Below are 26,477 nucleotides of genomic sequence, written 5' to 3'. Positions count from 1 at the left end.
TGTTCTATATTCAAAAGTAAACTAAAAGCCTGATCTGAACTTGTATGAAGATCCAAATAACCAATATAACAAGGATTGGTGCTGGGTCCTATACTTTTTGTCATTTACATAAATGATTTGGATGCGAGCATAAGGGGTACAGTTAGTAAGTTTGCAGATGACACCAAAATTGGAGGTGCAGCGGACAGCGAAGAGGGTTACCTCAGATTACAACAGGATCTGGACCAGATGGGCCAATGGGCTGAGAAGTGGCAAATGGAGTATAATTCAGGTAAATGTAAGGTGCTACATTTTGGGAAAGCAAATCATGGCAGGACTTTACACTTAATGGTAAGGTCCTAGGGAGTGTTGCTGAACAAAGAGACCTTGGAGTGCAGGTTGGAGTGCTCCTTGAAAGTGGAGCCACAGGTAGATAGGTTAGTGAAGAAGGCATTTGGTATGCTTTCCTTTATTGGTCAGAGTATTGAGTACAGGATTTGGGAGGTCATGTTGCAGCTGTACAGGACATTGGTTAGGCCACTGTTGGAATATTGTGTGCAATTCTAGTCTTCCTATCGGAAAGATGTTGTGTAACTTGAAAGGGTTCAGCTACAGGGAGAGGCTGAACAGGCTGGGGCTGTTTTCCCTTGAGCGTCGGAGGCTGAGGAATGATCTTATAGAAGTTTACAAAATTATAAGGGGCATGGATAGGATAAATAGATAAAGTCTTTTCCCTGGGGTCGGGGAGTCCAGAACTAGAGGGCATAGTTTAGGGTGAGAGGGAAAAGATATAAAAGAGACCTAAGGGGCAACTTTTTCATGCAGAGGGTGGTACGTGTATGGAATGAGCTGCCAGAGGATGTGGTGGAGGCTGGTACAATTTCATCATTTAAGTGGCATTTGGATGGGTATATGAATAGGAAGGGTTTGGAGGGATACGGGCCAGGTGCTGGCAGGTGGGACTAGATTGGGTTGGGATATCTGGTCGGCATGGACGGGTTGGACCGAAGGGTCTGTTTCCATGCTGTACATCTCTATGACTCTAAAAAGAGGTCCTTTACTTATGGTTGAAACTTTCAAAAGTGGTGGAAAAAACTTCTCATGAGTCCCATGTCTAACCAAACGATGCACACGTTTTATTGGAAATAAAAGGTCCACAGTAACTAAAACAAATACAGCATTCTGTTTTGTTTTAAACTGATTTTTAAACTCTCACTTTCTCCTCAAATCTCAAAATAACAAAAGACTGTGCGGACAAAAATGCATGGAAGATCTGGTGAGGTGTAAAATGGACACCAAATGATTCCTGCCCACTTGTGACAGTTGCCATTACCCCAGTATACAGATAGTTCTTCCACAATGCGATGGTTGCATTCTTGTGCAACCCCGCATTATAGAAAAATCGTGCTTTAGAAACAGCGCTGAAACTGTTGGCGATGTAATGTCACAGCCGACACACGTTTTAAAACTGTGCAGCACGGTGGCTCAGTGGTTAGCACTGCTGCCTCACAGCACCAGATTCAATTCCAGCCTCGGGCAACTGTCTTTGTGGAGTTTGCACAATCTCCCCATGTCTGCATGGGTTTCCTCTGGGTGCTCCGGTTTCCTCCCACAGTCCAAAGATGTGCAGGTCAGGTGAATGGCCATACTAAATTGCCCATTGTGATAGGCGCATTAGTGATAGGCGCATTGTGATAGGCGCATCAGAGGGAAGTGGGTCTGGGTGGGCTACTCTTCGGAGGGTCGGTGCGGGATGGTTGGGCCAAAGGGCCTGTTTCCACACTGCAGGGAATCTAATCTAATTCATCAGTTACATTACAGTGAATTCCCATTAACGAAACACACGTTCTAGCAGAATGACTTGTACTTGTTTTAATTGCTACGTATGGTGACCTTCACAGTATTTTTGAACTGTAATCACATCCCTTTCGACTCAGACTTTTGATAAAGATTAAAAGAAGTTGATAGCAAATATGAATATGGCTTTATGACATTGATAGGAAGTGTTAGCGGTCTTCCCTTTGAGGCTGTGATTCTTAGCTGGAAATTACTGTCGTTTTGATGGCCCATCCACAGAACAAAGCAAACCATTGTGCTCCATTTTGTTTCAAAGAACACCTACTCTTAGCTTTTACCAACTGAAGTGAATTTATATGGAAAGGATATCCCTGACTAATAAACTAAACTCGTCTGCAGTACTTTCAGCTGGGAGTGGACTGTAGCAGTACCAGAACTGCAAATGAGAAGCTATTTCCTTTGCAGCCGATTCAAAATACATGGACCTGTGGTTAGCATTGAAGGCAAAGGCTCCACATTCATTATGTTGGAGCAAATTACTGCAGATACGAGAATCTGCACTGAAAGCCAGAAGTGCTGGAGATCACAGTGTGTCAGACGGCATCCATGGAGAGAGAGGAAGCTAATGTTTTGGGTCTAGATGACTTCGTCAGAGGATGAAGAGTCATCTCGACTCAATGTTAGATGCTTCTCTCTCCACGGATGCTGAACGACCCACTCAGATCTCCAGCATTTGTTATTTTCAGCTCCACATTCATTATAGGCATCAGGAGGTGGAATTCCATTACATTTTAAGGTCATGTTTTCTCATCACCTCTCCTTAATGCCCTTGCATGGCCGATGCCCTTTCTTATACAAATAATGTAACAACATGGTATAATCACCTTTGAACATCAAAATGTACAAAACAGAAAAAGCCCATCATGCATGTGTTGGCAATCATTCTTAATCCCACAATCCTGCCTCTTTTATCTACAATCCTAATTTATCTCATCCTCAAGTATTTTCTAACTCGTTTTTTACAATTATTTATCCAATCAGCTTCCACTAACTTTTTAAATTGACTGTTCCAGATCCCAAGAATTGAGAGTGAACTTCTACTCATCATCTCCCATCGAGAGTTTCAGCCTGTGATTTAGTTATTGATCCCTTTACCAGAGTCAGTTTTTTTTTGTGCCATCTATCAGATCAAAGTTTCTTGAAAACCTTGACAAAGTTGTTTCTTGAACCTTATTTCCCATGGAGAACAGTACAAAATGCTTTCAACCTTACAATTTTCCATGGAAAGTTTTATCAGAGTGATTCAGAAAGGCAGGAAATGGGTGTGTTTTGAAATCTTTAAAAGAGTCCTGCTGTCTGCATATGAAATGTTCACTATCTGTAATTTTTTGTTGTATTTTATGCTCTGACTGCTAATAGCTTTCAGTTCCTGTATTTAGATTATTTTTGTGGGTCATTCTGGATTCTGTCTGCCCTCAGGGCTACCTTCACAAATCCATGATTCGGAGATGTTGGTGTTGGACTGGGGTGTATAAAGTTAAAAATCACACAACACCAGGTTATAGTCCAACAGGTCTAATTGGAAGCACACTAGCTTCCGGAGTGACACCTAATGAAGGAGCGTCACTCCGAAAGCTAGTGTGCTTCCAATTAAACCTGTTGGACTATAACCTGGTGTTGTGTGATTTTTAACTCTTCACAAATCCAGCCAGTCAGGATCCTCAGGAATACTGTTTCTGAGAACCACTGGCAATATCCTTTCTTTTCACAAGATTGTTCCCGATCTCTAAATGTGTCAGACCATCCCCGTGATTTTTGTTTGCTACTGAAACTATTGTTTCCACTTGACTGAAAACAACAAACGCTGGTGACCACAGCAGATCAGGCAGCATCCATAGAGAGAGAGCAAGCTAACACTTTGAGTCCAAATGACTCTTCATCAGAGCTCCCTTTGGATGCTGCCTGACACACTGTGATCTCCAGCATTTGTTATTTTCAGTACAGATTCCAGCATCTGCAGTAATTTGTTCCTACATGTTGTATCCACTTATTTGCTGTTTTAACTGTGGGTACATTTATTTTTAATTAAATGGCAATTTAAAAAATGGCGATAATATCTAAAGTAAAAAAGCCACATTCACTCTTGGAAGAAAAACACCAGATGTTAACAATTTTCTACTTGAGTATTCTATTTTTTTTTTAAATTAACATCAACACAGTGGGAAGGTTTACAACTTACAATGCAAAACCAAAGATTGGCTGCAACTAAATTAAAATTGGGCTGTTTCAATAATTGGTGACCGAGTAGCGTGTTGGTCTAAGGGCTTTAACCCCCTGGAGCAACCTTGCGATGATGTCAAAGCATTGTACATCATTGAGTACAAATAGCACAGAGTGAATGGTGTTCAAATGGAATTGAATTTATTGTCACGTGCACCGAGGCACAGTGAAAAGCTTTGTCTTGCGAGCAATACAGGCAGATCACAGAGTTATGGAGCATAGATAAATAAATAATAGGTAAACAGCAGCAAAAACAAAACACAGGTACAGGCGAATGTTAAGAGTTTGTGAGTCCATTCAGTATTCTAACAACAGTCGGGTAGGAATTGTTTTGAAAATGAATGGTGTTCAGGTTTCTGTTCCTTCTCCCCGATGGTAGAGATTATAGAAAAACATTGCCAGGGTGGGGTGGATCTTTGAGAATGCTGGCGGCCTTTCCTTGACAGCGGGCCTGGTAGATGGATTCTATAGATGGGAGGTTGGCCTTTGTGATTGTCTGGGCCGAGTTCACCACTCTCTGTAACCGTCTCTGATCTTGAATGGTACAGTTGCCATACCAGCTAGTGATACATCCAGACAGAATGTATAAAAGTTGACAAGGGTATTCACTGTCATGCCAAATTCCCTCAGCTGCTTGAGGAAGAAGAGAGGTTGTTGGGCCTTTAGAACCAGTGTGTCCACATGCTGAGCCCAAGAGAGCTTGTTGTGGATGACCACTCCCAGGAACTTGACACTCTCCACTCGTTCCACCTCTGTGCTGTTAATGTGTAGGGGGGGCATGAGTAAAATCCCGCCGAAAGTCAGTAATGAGTTCCTTGGTTTTGCCGGCATTGTGAGCTAGGTTGTTCTCAGTGCACCATTTTTCCAGGTCTTCCACCTCCCATCTGTAGTCTGTTTCATCACCATCTGAGATTCAACTGACTATGGTGGTGTCATCAGCGAACTTGTAAATGGCATTAGTCTGGTATTTAGCGACGCAGTCATGGGTATACAGCGAGTAGAGTAGGGGGCTGAGTACGCACCCCTGGGGGGCTCCAGTGTTGAGTGTTAGTGAGGATGAAATATTGTCCTCGATCTTCACTGATGGTGGCTTGTGGGTCCGGTTGCAGAGAGTAGGGCTTAGTCCAAGATCACTAAATTTAGTAATCACTCTCGAGTTCAATCATGTAAACCACACTACACTAGAGGTAAAAAGAAGAAGGGATTATGCCCGAAACGTCGATTCTCCTGTTCCCTGGATGCTGCCTGACCTGCTGCGCTTTTCCAGCAACACATTTTCAGTGCTACACTAGAGGTAACTCACTAGAAGACTCACTTGAGTACAAGGTCTTGAACACCTCAAAAAGATGGCCAGTGCCTGGTATATCGATGATTATAGTGATTCATAGTGTTTAATATTACTGTACAATAAATAGGGTCGCATTGAATGTAAAGACTGAAGACCATTCTTGGCTGTGCCTTCTCATTAGTTTGTCTGAAACCCAAACACACTGTATGGTGTCAATGAAAGAGGCAACAAGTTATAACTCTACCCCACTGAGATTCTTTAATATTTTTCTCAACATTCTGGGAGCTGCGCTATCCTGACCTAAATATTTTCCAAACCAATTGAACCTATTTTGAACAATTCAACTAATTTGCTCAACCAATTTAGTTTGTATTCTGCTGAAACATTTGCCAGGCTTTCTGTACTGAGCTGACAGGAGAAGGGCTTATGCCCGAAACGTCAATTCTCCTGTTCCCTGGATGCTGCCTGACCTGCTGCGCTGTTCCAGCAACACATTTTCAGTACTGAGCTGACAGTGCTGTAGAAAATCTGAACCAATTGCTGCATTGTTTGTTCACATTTGAACTCCGTGGTTTGGCTCCTGTTACAATCCAGTAATTTTGGTGACAGTAGGCTTCAACATTTATATCACTTTAAACTGGGCGATCAATTTAACAGCAGTTGACTCTGCTGCACCATTTCCTTCCCTATCACCCAACCCTACCCAAGGTGCTATCCTCAGTGACAGTCCTGTTTGCGTTCCATCAAAGTTTATGTCATGGTTTGTCAATTAATGTTATAATTTGCCTAGATTAGTAGAATGGAGCATTACCTTGAACTGAACTGGTACTGGTTCCACTACCAAAATTATGGATACCATACTTAATTACTTACTGTTTCTATCTCCCTCTCCCAACCCACACTCTCAGGCACACAATATAAGGAAACAATATCATGCGTTGTGATCTACACAACATATTTAACCTGCTACATTAACCCACTGACCCCTAATCCAATGTCCCTATCAATGACATATGTGGTGAAGTTCCGAAGCACCGATGTTTGATTTTTTTTTGCAGGTCATCTGGTTTCCCAGTTGAAAGGTCTTCTTGAATCCAGTACAGTTATTGCATCTGTTCACTTCACTCACTCTTGCTAACTCCTGTTAATAACATCAGCATAACATCTGTGACTGGAGCTGGGGAATGGCCCATTCCACAGCTAAATTCCAGATGACTGTCTTCCACATTCTCTGGAAATGTTTATGACAAAATACTCATTCTGCAGTTCTTTTATGACTGTATTAGTGCTGTACTGGATTAGTGTTACTGGACTTCAATTCAAATGAGCGTGGAGTGTTTCAGGTATATCTTTATGGCAACCATTTGTTTCCATAATAAACTTGTTCATTTTTAATAAAGCTTTTTTAATTAGATTGTGTAGTGTTTTTCAGTACTTCTGATAAAAGATGTTCCTCTTTTGACTTCAGTCAATGATGTTCAGGGTTTTGGCAGCAACAGCTGTCTTGGTGGTTAGCATTTTAAGAACTGCTTTGTTCTTTATAATGAATGACACACTGGGTCGTCTCTCGATTATGAATCAGATGGTCGGAGGTTCAAGTCCTATCCCAGAGATTTGACAGTGAAGTCTAAGCTGGTGTGTCATGTGGTACTGTCAGGGGTGCTGTCATCGAGTCTAGTCAATACTTAACCCTTGACCAATATTCCTAAACCATATTAGCTAGTGGTTGATATAGTGCTCGTGCTGTGACTCTGCTAAGCACAACATAGCTATCACATTTCTTGACATTGACAGATCTCTCCATCACTTTGGCAGATGATAGTTCAGTACAGATGTTGGTTGATCACTGGGTGGTACCACATGATTCAAACCAAATGAATGTTCTAGATAATGTTTGTTTTAACCTGCATATATACAGGCTAGGGCACAATGTACAATATCTTTTTAAATGTTCTACCTGACCATTTTGTTGTGGGAGTGCACTCGTAGACTGGTAAACACAAAACTCTTCTCCTGCTTTATATGAGTGTAACTGCAACTCCAAACCTGAGTGGTGTGAAATTATTGCAGTTCCAAAGATTAGTCCAATTCTGCTTATGCTTTATTGTTAATGAATTACCATTAACACCGTGGAAGTGACTGTACTACGAGGGCAGCATGGTAGCTCAGTGGTTAGCAGTGTTCCCTCACAGCGCCATGGACCGGGTTCGATTGCAGCCTCAGGTGACTGTCTGTGTGGAGTTTGCATGTCGTTTCCCCTGTTTGTGTGGACTTCCTCCCACAGTCTAAAGATGTGCAGGTTATAGAGTCATAGAGTCATAGAGATGTACAGCATGGAAACAGACCCTTCGGTCCAACCTGTCCATGCCGACCAGATATCCCAATCCAATCTAGTCCCATCTGCTAGCACCCGGCCCATATCCCTCCAAACCCTTCCTATTCACATACCCATCTAAATGCCTCTTAAATGCTGCAATTGTACCAACCTCCACCACATCCTCTGGCAGCTCATTCCATACACGTACCACCCGCTGCATGAAAATGTTGCCCCTTCGGTCTCTTTTCTATCTTTCCCCTCTCACCCTAAACCTATGCCCTCTAGTTCTGGACTCCCTGACCCCAGGGAAAAGACTTTGTCTATTTATCCTATCCATGACTCTCATAAATTTGTAAACCTCTATAAGGTCACCCCTCAGCCTCCGACACTCCAGGGAAAACAGCCCGAGCCTATTCAGCCTCTCCCTATAGCACAAATCCTCCAACCCTGGCAACATCTTTGTAAATCTTTTCTGAACCCTTTCAAGTTTCACAAAATTTTTCCAATAGGAAGGAGACTAGAATTGCACGCAATTTTCCAAGAGTGGCCAAACCAATGTCCTGTCCAGCTGCAACATGACCTCCCAACTCCTGTACTCAATACTCTGACCAATAAAGGAAAGCATACCAAATGCCTTCTCCACTATCCTATCTACCTGCGACTCCACTTTCAAGGAGCTATGAACCTGCACTCCAAGGTCTCTTTGTTCAGCAACACTCCCCAGGACGTTATCATTAAGTGTATAAATCATGCTAAGATTTGCTTTCCCAAAATGCAGCAGCTCGCATTTATCTGAATTAAACTCCATCTGCCACTTCTCAGCCCATTGGCTCATCTGGTCTAGATCCTGTTGTAATCTGAGGTAACCCTCTTCGCTGTCCACTACACCTCCAATTTTGGTGTCATCTGCAAACTTACTAACTGTACCCCTTATGCTCGCATCCAAATCATTTATGTAAATGACAAAAAGTAGAGGACCCAGCACCGATCCTTGAGGCACTCCACTGGTCATAGGCCTCCAGTCCACCACCACACTCTGTCTTCTACCTTTGAGCCTGTTCTGTATCCATATGGCTAGTTCTCCATGTGTTCCATGAGATCTAACCTTGCTAATCAGTCTCCCATGGGGAACCTTGTCGAATGCCTTACTGAAGTACATATAGATCACTTGAAGAGAAAATGAGGTCTGCAGATGCTGGAGATCAGAGATGGAAATGTGTTGCTGGAGAAGCGCAGCAGGTCAGGCAGCATCTAGGGAACAGGAGAATCGACGTTTCGGGCATTAGCCCGTCCATGCCGACCAGATATCCCAACCCAATCTAGTCCCACCTGCCAGCACCCGGCCCATATCCCTCCAAGCCCTTCCTATTCATATACCCATCCAAATGCCTCTTAAATGTTGCAATTGTACCAGCCTCCACCACGTCCTCTGGCAGCTCATTCCATACACGTACCACCCTCTGCGTGAAAAAGTTGCCCCTTAGGTCTCTTTTATATCTTTCCCCTCTCACCCTAAACCTGTGCCCTCTAGTTCTGGACTCCCCAACCCCAGGGAAAAGACTTGTCTATTTATCCTATCTGTGCCCCTCATAATTTTGTAAACCTCTATAAAGTCACCCCTCAGCCTCTGACGCTCCAGGGAAAACAGCCCCAGCCTGTTCAGCCTCTCCCTGTAGCTCAGATCCTCCAACCCTGGCAACATCCTTATAAATCTTTTCTGAACCCTTTCAAGTTTCACAACATCTTTCAGTTAGGAGGGAGACCAAAATTGCACGCAATATTCCAAGAGTGGCCTAACCAATGTCCTGTACAGCCGAACATGACCTCCCAACTCCTGTACTCAATATTCTGACCAATAAAGGAAAGCATACCAAACGCCTTCTTCACTATCCTACCTGCCTGCGTCTCCACTTTCAAGGAGCTATCAACCTGCACTCCAAGGTCTCTTTGTTCAGCAACACTCCCTAGTGTATAAGTGTATAAGTCCTGCTAAGATTTGCTTTCCCAAAATGTAGCACCTCGCATTTACCTGAATTAAACTCCATCTGCCACTTCTCAGCCCATTGGCCCATCTGGTCAAGATCCTGTTGTAATCTGAGGTAACCCTCTTCGCTGTCCACTACACCTCCAATTTTGGTGTCATCTGCAAACTTACTAACTGTACCTCCAATGCTCGCATCCAAATCATTAATGTAAATGACAAAAAGTAGAGGACCCAGCACCAATCCTTGTGGCACTCCACTGGTCACAGGCCTCCAGTCTGAAAAACAACCCTCCACCACCACCCTCTGTCTTCTACCTTTGAGCCAGTTCTGTATCCAAATGGCTAGTTCTCCCTGTATTCCATGAGATCTAACCTTGCTAATCAGTCTCCCATGGGGAACCTTGTCAAACCCCTTACTGAAGTCCATATAGATCACATCTACTGCTCTGCCCTCATCTATCTTCTTTGTTACTTCATCAAAAAGCTCAATCAAGTTTGTGAGACGTGATTTCCCATACACAAAGCCGTGTTGACTATCCCGAATGAGCCCTTGCCTTTCCAAATACATGTACATCCTGTCCCTCCAGATTCCCTCCAACAACTTGCCCACCACCGAGGTCAGGCTCACTGGTCTATAGTTCCCTGGCTTGTCTTTACCACCCTTCTTAAACAGTCCTGGGGAATTTATCCACCTCTAACCATTTCAAGACATCCAGCACATCCTCCTCTGTGATCTGGACATTGTGAAAGATGTCACCATCTATTTCCCTACAGTTTATATCTTCCATATCCTTTTCCACAGTAAATACTGTTGTAATATATTCATTTAGTATCTCCTCCATTTTCTGTGGCTCCACACAAAGGCCGCCTTGCTGATCTTTGAGGGGCCCTATTCTCTCTCTAGTTACCCTTTTGTCCTTAATATATTTGTAAAAACCCTTTGGATTCTCCTTAATTCTATTGCCAAAGCTATCTCATGTCCCCTTTTTGCCCTCATGATTTCCCTCTTAAGTATACTCCTACTTCCTTTATACTCTTCTAAGGATTCACTCGATCTATTCTGTCTATACCTTACATATGCTTCCTTCTTTTTCTTAACCAAACCCTCAATTTCTTTAGAGCTTAAAAATGTGTTGCTGGAAAATCGCAGCAGGTCAGGCTGCATCAAAGGAGCAGGAGAATTGACGTTTCGGGCATAAGCCCTTCTTCAGGAATAAATTCTCTGAATTTCTTTAGTCATCCAGCATTCCCTATACCTACCAGCCTTCCTTTTCACCCTGACAGGAATATACTTTCTCTGGATTCTTGTTATCTCATTTCTGAAGGCTTCCCATTTTCCAGCTGTCCCTTTACCTGCGAACATCTGCCTCCAATCAACTTTCAAAAGTTCTTGCCAGTTCCATCAAATTGGCCTATCTCCAATTTAGAACTTCAACTTTTAGATCTGGTTTATCCTTTTCCATCACTATTTTAAAACAAATAGAATTATAGTTGCTGGCCCCAAAGTGCTCCCCCACTGACACCTCAGTCACCTGCCCTGCCTTATTTCCCAAAAGCAGGTCAAGTTTTGCACCTTCTCTAGTAGGTACATCCACATACTGAATCAGAAAATTGTCTTGTACGTACTTAAAAAATTCCTCTCCATCTAAACCTATGGCAGTCCCAGTCGATGTTTGGAAAGTTAAAATCCCCTACCATAACCACCTTATTATTCTTACAGATAGCTGAGATCTCCTTACAAGTTTGTTTCTCAATTTCCCTCTGACTATTAGGGAGTCTATAATACAATCCCAATAAGGTTATCATCCCTTTCTTATTTCTCAGTTCCACCCAAATAACTTCCCTGGATGTATTTCTGGGAATATTCTCCCTCAGCACAGCTGTAATGCTATCCCTTATCAAATATGCCACTCCCCCTCCTCTCTTGCCTCCCTTTCTATCCTTCCCGTAGCATTTGTATCCTGGAGCATTAAGCTGCCAGTCCTGCCCACCCCTGAGCCATGTTTCCATAATTGCTATGATATCCTAGTCCCATGTTCCTAGCCTTGCCCTGAGTTCATCTGTCTTCCCTATAAGGCCCCTTGCATTGAAATAAATGCTGTTTAATTTATTACTCCTACCTTGTCCCTGCCTGCCCTGACTGTTTGACTCGCTTCTGTTCTCAACTGTACCAGTCTCCGATTGATCTCTTTCCTCACTATCTCCCTGGGTCCCACCCCCCCAACTTACTAGTTTAAATCCTTCCAAGCAGTTCTAGCAAATTTCCCTGCCAGTATATTAGTCCCCTTCCAATTTAGGTGCAATCCATCCTTCTTCTACAGGTCACTTCTACCCCAAAAGAGATTCCAATGATCCAAAACTGTGAATCCTTCTCCCGTATACCAGGCTAGGTGGGTTAGCCATGGGAAATGTAGAGTTACAGGGACAGGATAGGGGTGTGGTTCAAGGTGAGATGCTCTTTAGATTGTTGGTGTGGACTCGATGGGCCAAATGGCCTGTTATTATACTATAGGGATTCTATTCTATAATTCTGTGAGAGGTAGCGAGAAAATTGCAGGATATGAGAGCTGGACCAAGCAGTTGTTTGTATAATGAAAAGTGCCAACATGATAGTTTAATTATTCTAAAAATTAAAATCACAGCATATTGTTTATACATATTTACTGTTATAATCTTACAATATTATTCGAGTTTGTAGTTTAATTTAGCCAGAATAAGATGTAATTTTCCAAATTAGCTCTTGCTTATTGATTACATTTACATTTGCCTTTACATCACAAAGGATCAGTTAATGACATCAGAAAAGCATTTTTCTGTTGATTATGATATCATACTGAAACAGGCTCGAGAAGTAATTTGCAGGGCATCACTGTCTCACCGATTTCTTACAATTGAATGAAAGGTGTTTGCTCATGAAAAGGCTCTTCAACTCAACATAATTGTGTGTTGGCTGTTTCCTTTTCTGTATTCTCTATTTATTCAGAGACCTCAGGATGATATGTGTACCTTTACGTCTGTTCACCTGATGGCACTTTGTGTTTTTGTAATTTTTGAGCATGCAAAGACATTGCTCCTCTCGGTTCTGATATCTTCTGTATCTGAAAGAAAAGATTAGAATACAATGGAGTAATGTCTATTTTCTACCAGTGTTTTTGTAGGTTCCCGTGTATGATCTTCTGAAACAGGGCAGGGTATATATGGAGTGAACGAGACCCAAGAGCGTGTTCAGTGTGTTCAACTAGCACAAAGCAGCGATCAGTTAATTTAACAGAGGGTAGGGCAGCACAACCAAATAAATGGAATTTAAGATGAAAGAGCTGTGACTACATTTTGACTACAGTGCCCAGTCCTGGTCACCATGAAACGTGGCACACCACCAATACTGGAAGCAGCACAGAGAATAATCACATGGGAATGGGTCTGGGTGGGTTACTCTTTGCAAGGTTAGTATGGATTTGTTGGGCCGAAGGGCCTGTTTCCACACTGTACGGGATTCTATGATTCTACAACCCTTACTGTCTCTGATCTGGTTTGATGAGGAGAGAGTGGAGTTGTCCTTGAACTTTTCAGACCAGAAGGAGGTGTTTGAATGGTGCTAATATTGAATTGGCAAGGTAACTAAGTAATGGGAAATTAAATTGAGAGTGTGACAAGGGTGTTTGGGTTCAAACTAGTAAAGGGCAAATAAGGACTAAAATCATCAACATCACCTTCTCGCATTGATGTTTCAGCCTTTGGAGCAGAGTTTTAAAGGGAAATATTTTGAGTAAATCATGTTCAGGATCTCCCCGGAGAGATGGAATAAATAACTTTCTTTGGTTATAATCAAGCGTCCCTCGCTAATTATTTATAATGTGATGCTATGAAAACAGTATAAATTCACTGGATTGAATAATGTTGCAGAGCGTCCTGCACAGATGGAAGAAATGAAATGACTATGAAATCAAATAGATGTCAAAAAAAATTATTTGGAACTTAAGGAATCATTTCATGAAGTGCTTTTACTGGCTAGAACTGTTCAGCAAACTTGAATTAAATAGATTACAAGTTACTCTTTTTTCAGTATCACTACTGATAGTGAGCACAGCAACAATTTGCTCAAACTATATTGAGCTGCTAAATTGGAACTGGAGCATTAAAAACCTAACTTCTGTCCGCTTTTGTCACATTGGAACCCAATGCAGTTGTCCATGTAGTGTCTTCCATTTGAAAACTGCTTCAATGCCCTAGATGTTTCTTGTTGGGGATGACAGAATTGATTCAAAACCTTGGACTGTATGGGCGTAAAGCTGAGGTCTGGAGCCACATTTTCTAGCTTTGGAGTTTAAAATGAAATCATTTTATTGTACGAACTTTTGTAAAATGGTCACACTGAACAAATGTGCGTGGGAGGTGAGGATGATTAGTGACTGACTGAAAAAGATATGCTGTACAGAGCCCTTCAAGTAAAGAAAAGCAGTAGTTCAGACTTTTGATCATGATCAGACTTTTTCACTCAGTCAGTAGTCGGAACTATCATGGGTGAGACAAATGGCATTATTTTCTTTGGCTTTTTTATTTTCCCAGTTATCAATTTAAGCTGATCAAAATCTACTAGTCTGCAATATCTCTTTCGACACAGATAGTTAGACGCTCCTGTGAAATTGTAACAATACTTTTCATAGCCCAAGGTGGGAGTATGTGTATGGTAATAGATAAAAAAAATTTTTGACCATTATCCATTTGTTTATTTTGGCTTTGTGTTTTGGTTTCCCAAATAATTCATTAATTCAGTCTAGAGCAGATAAGCACACACTTGTCAATGTGTAAAATTCTGCGGGACCAAATCATTTCCCGTTCAAGAGAATATATTTAACTGGAATATCTATGTGTAACAACCACGTCCGAGAGCACCAACATGTAAGGTCAATGAATTAGATCTGGTTTTTCAGACTGACATATGGTCAAATGCTCTGTACAAACAGCTGACCAATTCAGAGAGAGAAAAGAAATTCAGTTCCGTTGCAGCAATACAAACGCTAGCAGATAGATGCAAAATTCTGGAGATATGAAATAAAATCAGAAAGTGCTGGACAAACTCAACAGGTCTGGTAGCATGTCGGAAGCAAGAAAAACTGTGAACATTTTGACTTGTCTTCTGAATTCGAAATGTTAACTTTGTTGCTTTCTCCACACACAGAGTCATACAGCACATAAACAGGTCCAATCAGTCTATACTGACCATGTTCCCAAACTAAGTTAGTCCCACTTGCCTGAGTTTGGCTCATATCCTCCAAACCATTCCTAATCATGTTCTTATCCAAATGTCCTTTAAATGCCATAACTGTACCCACATCCACTACTTTCTCTGGCAGTTCATTTGAATGCTAACCACTTCCCGTGTAAAAAAAAAGCTTATCCTTGTGTCTTTTTAAAATCTTTTTCTTCTCACCTTAAAAATATGTTCCCTGGTTTAGAAAAGACCTTTGCTATTGTCCTTATCCACGCCCTTCATGATTTTACAAACCTCTACAAGGTCATCCCTCAACCTCCAATGCTCCCAGCCTATACAGCCCTTTTTTAAAAATTCACTCTCAGCAAGCAGCTGGTAAATCTTTTCTGAACCTTCTCCAGTTTAATAATATCCTTCCTGTAACAGGACGACCAGAACTGTATTCCAGAAGAGGCCTCACCAATATCCTGTACGACCTCAACATATTGCCCCAACTCCTATATTCAAAGGTCTGAGCAATGAAGGCAAATGTACTAAATACCTTCTTAACCACCCATCTATCTGTGACGCAAATTTCAAAGAATTATGTAGCTGATCCCCTAGTTCTCTCTGTTCTACAACACGACGGTCCTACCATTAATTGTATAAGCCCTGCCCTTGTTTGTTAACCAAAATGCAATACCTTGCTTTTACCAAATTAAACTCCATCTGCCATTCCTTAGCCCATTGATCCAATTGATCAAAATCTCTTTGTAATCTTAGATAAACTTCTTCACTGTCCATCAATTTTTGTGTCATCTGAAAGCTTACCGACCGTGCCTCCTATAGTCTCACCCAAATCATTTATATAAATGAGAAACAATAGTGGACCCAGTACCAATCCCACCACTAGTCATAGTCGTCCAGTCCGAAAGATAACCCTTCAGCACCACCCTCATCTTCTACCATAAAACCAATTTTGTATCCAATTGGCAAACTCACCCTAAATCCCATGTGATCGAACTTTACTAATTAATCTACATGTTGCCAGACCTGCTGGGTTTTCCAGAACTTGGTTTTAATTATATATTATATATGAAGATCAAAGGATTGTTATTTAATTTTATCCAGTAACCAGACTACAAGTTTTAACTTAACAAGTTTGTGTTGTATTATATATTTGTTGTAGGTGTTCTGTTCTCTCCAGTCTCCTTTACACAGAGGCTGGGTAGAAAATTAAATTCTTTACCACAATGAGTTCTAGAAACAGAATCTATAAATTGTCTCAGAAGAGAAGTATTGACTTGCAAAGGAGGAGCTCTGTTCAATGTGAGGTGAGAGTAGGAACATGCAAGTAAACTAGGCAGTTTCTGGTAACCTGGAGAGTGACAACAATGTAACCTTGACCGGTTTCTGTTTTACAGCATTTAATGATGGACTAGAAAATTACATCCATTGGAAATCCTAATCAACTGCAGAAGTCTATTTGCGATTATCCAGATCAATTAACTAATAAAATTGATTATAAGAACTTTGTGTTGTGTAAATATAATGTGAATGGCTCGGGATCCTGGGATTGTATTCATTAAAATTTAGAAGGTTGAGGGGAGACCTAATAGAATCTTACACGATAATGAATGGCTTAGATAGGGTGGATGCTGGGAAGTTGTTTCCGTGAGGCGGGGGGACCAGGACTCATGGGCACAGCCTTAGGATTAGAGAAGGTCAATTTAGAATGGAAACAAGGAGACATTTCTTCAGCCGGAGAGTGGTGGGCCTGTGCAATTCATTGCCACGGAGCGCAGTGGAGGCTGGGACATTAAATGTCTTCAAGGCAGAGATTGACAAATTCTTGATCTCACAAGGAGTTAAGGGCTACGGGAAGAATGCGGGTAAGTGAAGTTGAAATGCCCGTCAGCCATGATTAAATGCCGGAGTGGACTCGATGGGCCGAATGGCCTTACTTCTACTCCAATGTTTTATGTTATTCTTATTTTTAGTTATTAATGATGTTCTATTTGTATTCAATCAGATTATGACATTCCCATAGCAAGGAAACTCTCCTCCTTACCTTTGTGTACAGTAGAGCAGTCTCTTTCCAAGATTTTCATTTGGATCGAGGCAAGATGTTTTCTCATTCTTCAGCCAAACCCTTCATTAAAATAAAATACAAAATTAGAGGCGTATCTACAGTTTTGTTCTTACATCTTGGTTTAACTTCTGAACAGTGCTAGATGGGCCATTGTAGGAAATCAAAAACTTTCTGGCCATCAATTGAACAGTATTTAAAAGTGGTTACTACATGATGTGTATTCCAGATTATCACAACAGAAAATGTTCAGTAACTGGCATGATTAAAACCCTATCAGTTTCCCAAGTGGAAAAAAAAACTATGTTGCATTCATTATACATTGGTTATTTCCAAAATAGAAGTAGTCTAACAAAGATACCCCACATGTAGATTGAATTTTCAGGTAGTGGTTAATATAAAATGGACAAAAATGGGAAGCATTTCCCATCTGAAATGTCACTGGCAATAAAAATATGAGTAATGAATAAGCCGTTAATAGATCATCAACAAATGAATTCCAAACCTGAGATCTAGCCCCTTGGACATGTTTCACTTTTTTGGAAAAAAGAATAGACTGTATATTCATTCTGATTTGGTTAATACGCCTTTAAAAATGGAGGCAGATGTTCTGTGCATCACCAGTTCAACGATTATGGCATTGTCCTTTTGTGCAGCATTGGTTTAATAATAAACTATGTGTGTGTACATTGTAAAAAGTAATTCTTGGAGACATCTGTTGAAATTTAGAATGGAGTTCATAAGCATCTTGCATATAGTAGCATGATGGGAGGAAGATCTTTTTTTTACTGAGCAGAGACCAGGAAATTGGGAAGAGGTCTAGTTTCTTTTTATTTTCAGATTATTAAAATCTAAGTCTCTTTCACAATGGCTGACCTCCTGCCTACTCTGAATCAAATCCTAACTAGCAAATTATTGCTGTATTATGGGTAGTTTGGAATGGGTGCTTATGCCTCATTCAGTCATCGTCATGCAACCGTGTAATATTTACTGAATCATGTCATTTACTATGAGTCTGCTCAGAAACTGCATTACAGGAGGTTCCTCTTTCTTGGTGACTCCCAGCCACATTATAGATCATGGGGTAGAGTTTCCAAGCAGGAAAAGTGTCTGTTTTTGGCACAACTGTGCCAAGCTCAAAGTGATCTTCGCCAAAGATCAACACAGTTTAAGCACACAAGCCATTTGGCACAACCTGAGGTTCACCGATCTTCTGCGCTGATTTTAACAGGTTATTGTGTGAAAAGCAGTTCCTATCCACAGGATAGCAGCACGGTGACTCAGTGGTTAGCATTGCTGCCTCACAGCGCCACGGACCCCGGTTCGATTCCAGTCTCGGACAACTGTGTAAACTCCACACAGACATTCTCCGTGTCTGTGTGGGCTTCCTCCGGGTGCATTGGTTTCCTTTCACAATCCAAAGATGTGCAAGTTAGGGTGCATTGGCCATGATAAATATTCCCATAGTATCCGGGGATGGACAGGTTAGGTCGATTAGCCATGGGAAATGCAGGTTTGCAGGGATAGTGTTGGGGTGGGATGTTCTTCAGAGAGTCAGTGTGGACTTAGAGTCACAGAGATGGAAACAGACCCTTCGGTCCAACCTGTCCATGCCGACCAGATATCCCAACCCAATCTAGTCTCACCTGCCAGCACCCGGCCCATATCCCTCCAAACCCTTCTTATTCATATACCCATCCAAATGTCTCTTAAATGTTGCAATTGTACCAGCCTCCACCACATCCTCTGGCAGCTCATTCCATACACGTACCACCCTCTGCGTGAAAAAGTTGCCCCTTAGGTCTCTTTTATATCTTTCCCCTTTCACCCTAAACCTATGCCCTCTAGTTCTGGACTCCCCGACCCCAGGGAAAAGACTTTGCCTATTTATCCTATCTATGCCCCTCATAATTTTGTAAACCTCTATAAAGTCACCCCTCAGCCTCCGACGCTCCGGGGAAAGCAGCCCCAGCCTATTCAGCATCTCCCTGTAGCTCAGATCCTCCAACCCTGGCAACATCCTTGTAAATCTTTTCTGAACCCTTTCAAGTTTCACAACATCTTTCCGACAGGAAGGAGACCAGAATTGGACGCAATAATCCAACAGTGGCCTAACCAATGTCCTGTACAGCCGCAACATGACCTCCCAACTCCTGTACTCAATACTCTGACCAATAAAGGAAAGCATACCAAACGCCTTCTTCAGTATCCTATCTACCTGCGACTCCACTTTCAAGGAGCTATGAACCTGCACTCCAAGGTCTCTTTGTTCAGCAACACTCCCTAGGACCTTACCATTAAGTGTATAAGTCCTGCTAAGATTTGCCTTCCCAAAATGCAGCACCTCACATTTATCTAAATTAAACTCCATCTGCCACTTCTCAGCCCATTAACCCATCTGGTCTAGATCCTGTTGTAATCTGAGGTAACCCTCTTTGCTATCCACTACACCTCCAATTTTGGTGTCATCTGCGAACTTACTAACTGTACCGCTTATGCTCGCATCTAAGTCATTCATGTAAATGACAAAAAGTAGAGGACCCAGCACCGATCCTTGTGGAATTCCATTGGTCACAGGCCTCCAGTCTGAAAAACAACCCTCAACCACCACCCTCTGTCTTCTACCTTTGAGCCAGTTCTGTATCCAAATGGCTAGTTCTCCCTGTATTCCATGAGATCTAACCTTGCTAATCAGTCTCCCATGGGGAACCTTGTCGAACGCCTTATTGAAGTCCATATAGGTCACATCTACTGCTCTGCCCTCATCAATCCTCTTTGTTACTTCTTCAAAAAACTCAATCAAGTTTGTGAGACATGATTTCCCAAACACAAAGTTATGTTGACAATCCCGAATCGGTCCTTGCCTTTCCAAATACATGTACATCCTGTCTCTCAGGATTCCCTCCAACAACTTGCCCATCACCGAGGTCAGGCTCACCAGTCTATAGTTCCCTGGCTTGTCTTTACTGCCCTTCCTAAACAGTGGCACCACGTTTGCCAACCTCCAGTCTTCCGGCACCTCACCTGTGTCTATCGATGCTACAAATATCTCAGCAAGAGGCCCAGCAATCACTACTCTAGCTTCCCACAGAGTTCTCAGGTACACCTGGGGATTTATCCATCTTTAACCGTTTCAAGACATCCAGCACTTCCTCCTGTGTTATCTGGACATTTTGCAAGATGTCACCATCAATTTCCCTACAGTCTATATCTTCCATATCCTTTTCCACAGTAAATACTTATGCAAAATATTAGTATCTCCCCCATTTTCTGTGGCTCCACACAAAGGCTGCCTTGCTGATCTTTGAGGGGCCCTATTTCCTCTCTAGTTACCCTTTTGTTCTTAATATATTTGTCAAAATTCTTTGTCAAAATTTTATTTGCCAAAGCTATTTCATGTCCCCGTTTTGACCTCCTGATTTACCTCTTAAGTATACTCCTACTTTCTTTATACTCTTCTAAGGATTCACTCAATCTATTCTGTCTATACCTGACATATGTTTCCTTCTTTTTCTTAACCAAACCCTCAATTTCTTTAGTCATCCAGCATTCCCTATACCTACCAGCCTTCCCTTTCACCCTGACAGGAATATGCTTTCTCTGGATTCTTGTTATCTCATTTCTGAAGGCTTCCCATTTTCCAGCCGTCCCTTTACCTGCGAACTTCTGCCTCCAATCAGCTTTCAAAAGTTCTTGCTTAATACTGTCAAAATTGGTCTTTCTCCAATTTAGAACTTCAACTTTTAGATCTGGTCTATCCTTTTCCATCACTATTTTAAAACGAATAGAATTATGGTTGCTGGCCCCAAAGTGCTCCCCCACTGACACCTCAGTCACCTGCCCTGCCTTATTTCCGAAGAGTAGATCAAGTTTTGCAACTTCTCTAGTAGGTACATCCACATACTGAATCAGAAAATTGTCTTGTACACACTTAAGAAATTCTTCTCCATCTAAACCTTTAACACTATGGCAGTCCCAGTCGATGTTTGGAGAGTTAAAATCCCCTACCATAACTTCTCGATTATTCTTACAGATAGCTGAGATCTCCTTGCAAGTTTGTTTCTCAATTTCCCTCTGACTATTAGGGGATCTATAATACAATCCCAATAAGGTGATCATCCCTTTCTTATTTCTCAGTTCCACCCAAATAACTTCCCTGGATGTATTTCTGGGAATATCCTCCCTCAGCACAGCTGTAATTAAGCTGCCAGTCCTGCCCATCCCTGAGCCATGTTTCTGTAATTGCTATGATATCCCAGTCTCATATTCCTAACCATGCCCTGAGTTCATCTGCCCATCATGTTAGGCCCCTTGCATTGAAATAAATGCAGCTTAATTTATTAGTCCTACTTTGTCCCTGCCTGCCCTGACTGTTTGACTCACTTCTGTTCTCAGCTGTACCCGTCTCAGATCGATCTCTTTCCTCACTATCTTCCTGTGTCCCACCCCCCCCACCTTACTAGTTTAAATCCTCCCAAGCAGTTCTAGCAAATTTCCCTGCCAGTATATTAGTCCCCTTCCAATGTAGGTACAATCCGTCCTTTTTGTACAGGTCACTTCTACGCCAAAAGAGATTTGAATGATCCAAAAATGTGAATCCTTCTCCATACACCAGCTCCTCAGGCATGCATTCATCTGCTCTATCCTCCTATTCCTGTCCTCACTAACTCGTAGCACCGGGAGTAATCCAGATATTACTACCCTTGAGGACCTCCTTTATAAATTTCTGCCTAACTCTCTGTAATCTCCCTTCAGAGTCTCAACCTTTTCCCTTCCAATGTCGTTGGTTCCAATGTGGGCAATGACCTCCTGCTGGCCCCTATCCCCGTGAGAACAAACTGCACCCGCTCTGAGACATCCTTGATCCTGGAAACAGGGAAACAATACACCATTCTGCTTTTTCTCTGCTGGCCACAGGAACGTCTGTCTGTACCTCTGACTACAGAATCCCCTAACACAATTGACCTCTTGGAAGCTGACGTACCCCTTGTTGCACTAGAGCCAGTCTCAATGCCAGAAACCTGGCTGTTCGTGCTACGTTCTCCTGAGAATCCATCACCCCCTACATTTTCCAAAACAGCATACCCGTTTGAAATGGGTATATCCACAAAAGACTCCTGCACTAGCTGCCTACCTCTCTTACCCTTCCTGGAGTTAACCCATCTATGTGACTGTATCTGAGACTTTCCCCCCTTCCTATAACTGCCATCCATCACATACTGTTGCTGTTGCAAATTCCTCATCGCTTCTATCTGTCTCTCCAACCGATCCACTCGATCTGATAAGGTTCGCATCCAACAGCATTTATGACAGATATAATCCGCAGTAACCCTTAAACACTCTTTAAACTCCCACATCTGACAAGAAGTACATATCATTGCAAAGGCCATTTCGGCTCCTTCACAATCTACAGACCCAGAAAATAACACCGTCTTATTCCTCTACAAACACTGCCCCAGGTTAAATTAATAGCTCTGGCTTATATTTTAAGTTTAATCAAGAGACTTATCTCCAAAAACATATAATCAAGAAAGAATCCACTATACTCACTACTGCTGCCTTTCTCTTGGACAGACTTAAAACAACCATTAACTTATCTGATTCCGTGCTGTGAATTTCGCCCAACAGTTCCTCCAAGATTGGTGGAATTTCACTGTTTGTTAATTTTCCCAGATGCATCCTGATATCCAGCGATACACGAATTCAAACAGCAAAGGCGGTAACTGTGCAGGTTCTCTCCCTCTCTCTCTCTCTCTCCTGCACTGACCTCACCATGTGCTTCCTTTGTCTGCTCTTCTCCCTTTTAAAACTGCTGTTGTTTTTACTTTTTTTTTCCAAAGTTCGAAAACAATACAACAGCATATAAAACAGTAATTGCTGCTCCTGGAATTCGAGGAAATCACCTCCAACACCTAAAATACCTCAAAAAAAGGAGCGGCTCTTTCAGCCAGAAATTTTTCCCGTCCTCCATCTTATTGGGCCTAATGGCCTGTTTCCACACTGTGGGGATTCGAAGAAAACCAAACATGTCCACGGGGTGAATTAAATATTAATGAGAATTTTCAGGCTACAAAGGGGACTGTAAAAATCAAACCCCGTCCTGTGGGGTACAAAAAACGTTTAAGCAGCAAAGTTAACAATCACACAACACCAGGTTATAGTCCAACAGGTTTAATTGGAAGCACTAGCTTTTGGAGCGTTGCTCCTTCCCCAGGTAGGTGTGTTTAAGCAGCAAGTTTTAAAGATAGTAGAATATATTTTTTGAATTTAGATTATGCGACCTAACAACTACGAGAAAATGGTTCGGCATATTTTTTAAAAGCACCCTTGTTTCAAAATTGGGGAGGTAATACAGATTAAAATTATTTTCTTGTGATAAATCCATATTCAGCTGCATTAATGTTACAGCGTGAAGCTGCAACACCTCGACATACATAGATGTTCAATTGGAGTGGGACAAGGCAGGTTTGTGTTCAGTGATCTAAGGATTAATTTGATTGGAAATGCTTGGGGGTTGGTGGAGAAAATACTTCTTCCAAAATGAGCACTATTTGCAGTGGGATCTCTAATTTGAGAAACTCAAAAGCAATTGGTTTAGTATAATGGGAAAATCGGAACCACATCTGAACACTCAGACACCAGATGTGGTAAAGGCAAACATTATAATTATTCATAATTTCTCAGATAATCAGTCAACTATTTACATCTTTCTTGAGATTGAAGTCTGACCATCTGACATTGAAAAATGCATCTTGCTTTTAATTTACATGGCCTAGCAATGGCCACATTTTCCAAGGGACAAGCATTTAAATGTGTGCAATTCTCTCTCGTACACTGATACTCACCGAATTTCAGGAGCTTTGCAGTTGACTGTTGGTTGTACAATTGAGTAGTTCACAATCTGATTAGGTTTCACAAATCTTATTAACTCATGGCATTGACACCAGTCTGGAGCTTGTGCTGAAAGATATAAAGAGTGATGCAGCTGTTACTGTTAGAATATATTCAAAACAAAGTCAGAGGAAGTTCATTACTTACCATTGGAGAAGTATGCACTCCATAAAATCATCAACATCCAAATGGACGGCCTCTGATCCATCCTGCAGCTTTATTTTGTCTCTGGAATAATTATTTCAAAACATTAAATTTAATTATATGTGATTATTCACAGTATGTACAGAATCATTATGGCACAGATGATGGCTATTTGTGTCCTTACTGTAAAACAGTCCATTCAGCCCCTTTCCCCCGCTCTATATAGCACTACAGGTTTACTGCACTCAAGTGACCATCCAATTTATTTTCAAATCATTCATCGTTTTCACTTCCAGCCTGCTCATAAGTAAAAGGTACCCAGTCAATACCACTCTTCACAAATAAGTTTTTCCTCATTCCCCTACCCTCACCTTAGCACTTCATCTCATATCCAGAAATTTAAATCTGTGTCCCCACAATCTTGTGCTGTCAGCTAATGGGAACGTTAACACGTTACTATTTTTCCTGGTTGAGGCTTCTCAACGAATGTCTGGATCAAAGCGTACAGCGCCTTCTTTACCCTCGCTGAGACCAGATAAATGCTGGAGCTTTTACCTCAAGTTGACCTGAAACAATGGATCCCAATTAACAACATCAAATTCGTCGAACGTGGATCATGGAAATCAGTCCATTGCTGCAAGTAGCCTATCACAGAAATAACTGATTCCACCTGAGAAATATGCACCTGTGAACAGTTCATATTATGCATTAAGTTGCATTTCAACCTTGCTCAAAATCAATGATGTACAAACCTTCCTAATTCGTTCAGGTGTTTGAAAGATTTTGCACTTCACTCTTGCTCTCTTGACTGATGAAGATAGTAAACTCTGCTGTATTCTAAAGCTTATAGTGATACATGCTTCCTTATATTGGAGGGCTTTATGACTGTTTGTTAATAGATGCTAGTCACGTGGTCTGTAATCAGCCAGGGCAAATTGTGTCTGGAAACGTGATATCATCAGGAAAAATAAGCAGCTTTCCAGATACTGGGGTCCTGGATTCTCTACGTTCAATTGCAATTTTCTTGATCTGTGCATCCTTACCATATTAAAAATAATTTGTAATTCAGTATTTACTATATTTTGTTAATTCTGTGTGAATTTGTTAAAAGCAATAATTGCTTCAAACAACCTAACATCTTCTCATTGCTGTTGTGAACTGTTCCCTTAGGATCAGTGTGAAAAGGTTGGACTTGTGATTTGAAACAATAAACTTTTATCAGTAGACTTCAATTATACTGGCACCTGGCTATAAAATGATATCCTTATCAGTTTCACCCAATACTTTTTGTGCAATTTTGGTTTTGATTTTACACTGAAAGTCTTTCAGAGGTAGCCACACCTTAATTAAACTTTTCCCATACAGCTACAGCACTGGTATCTACCCGGTAATTTGGAAAATTGTCTGGGTATACCCTTGTCCACAAAAGGCAGGATAAATTCCAATCTGGCCACTTACTGCCCTATCAGTCTCCATCTACAACATCAAAAATCACGTGACACTGGGTTATAGTCCAATGGGTTTATCTGAAACCACAGGTTTTCAGAGCCCCTGCTCCTTCCTCTGGCAGCTAACCTGTTGGACTATAACCCGATATCGTGTGCTTTTTTACTTTGTCCACCCCAGTCCAACACTGGCATCTCCACATCCATCTACAAAGTGATGGGAAATATCATAATGAGTGTTATTAAGTGATATTTGCCGACTGATACTCAATTCTGATTCCACCAGGGTCACTTGACCCTGCCATCATTACAGTTTTAACCCAATCATCAACAAATTGACTGAATTCCAGAGATGAGTGACTGCCCCTGACATCAAGACAGCAGTTCACTAACTGAAGTGTTCAGGAGCCCAAGGAAAATTGCAGACAACAGAAATCAGTGGGAAAGCTCTCCAGTGGTTGCATTCGAACTGACATCAGTGAAGATGGTTGCTGTCATTTGGAGGCCAGTAATCTCACCACCAGAATATCACTGTAGGAGTCCCACAGGGTAGTGGTCTAGACTCACCAGTCTTAATCTGCTTTGTCAATGACCTGCCCTTCATCAGCAGGTCTGGATGGTAAAGTTTGCTGATGATATCCCAATGTTCAGTATTGTTTTTGACCCAATCCTGAAGCAGAAGTTGCCTGCATTTAACAAGACTGGATAATGGTGCTTGTGACTTAAGTACTCGGGCACTGACCTAACAAGTGAGAAATTAACTGTCTCAGCATTGGATGCCAAGAGGTTGCTGTTATTGATTGCCACACTATCAAAGTCCTGGGATTACCATTGACCACAACTAGACCTCAACTAGACCAGCATATGAATATTGTTGCCACAAGTGCAGGTCAAAGGCTGAGAGTTGTATGACACTAAACTCTCACCTCAACTCCTGAAAGCCTGCCCACCTTCTACAAAGCATTAACCAGGAGTGTGATGGTTTACTGTCTGCTTGTCCAGATTTGTGCAGCCTCCAATGCATTATACATCCTTCCTGAAAACAAGAGGCCGAAACTGTACTCAATATTCG

General features: G+C 41.7%; 2 protein-coding genes across 14 annotated transcripts in view; one reads left to right on the top strand and one right to left on the bottom strand.

The window, feature by feature from the left end:
- rassf4a (Ras association domain family member 4a) overlaps nt 1-26,477 on the top strand; it is a 269,576-nt gene that overhangs the window by 114,001 nt on the left and 129,098 nt on the right. The window lies entirely within an intron of this gene.
- On the bottom strand, nt 12,290-24,790 carry LOC148137448 (uncharacterized). The gene is made up of 5 exons (XM_087982362.1): nt 24,713-24,790; nt 23,964-24,044; nt 23,771-23,885; nt 16,908-16,988; nt 12,290-12,743 (listed from the first exon to the last, which is right to left on the bottom strand). Exons 2-5 carry the CDS (start codon nt 24,022-24,024, stop codon nt 12,617-12,619), a joined length of 384 nt encoding a protein of 127 aa, XP_087838488.1. The 5' UTR covers nt 24,025-24,044; nt 24,713-24,790; the 3' UTR covers nt 12,290-12,616.

Source organism: Chiloscyllium plagiosum, unplaced genomic scaffold (assembly GCF_037043375.1).
Source record: "Chiloscyllium plagiosum isolate Xiang-an unplaced genomic scaffold, Cpla_swu_hap1 HiC_scaffold_43, whole genome shotgun sequence".
Classification (NCBI taxonomy): domain Eukaryota; kingdom Metazoa; phylum Chordata; class Chondrichthyes; order Orectolobiformes; family Hemiscylliidae; genus Chiloscyllium; species Chiloscyllium plagiosum.
Note: the sequence above shows the minus strand (reverse complement) of the source record. Positions and strands in the feature narration are given on the sequence as shown.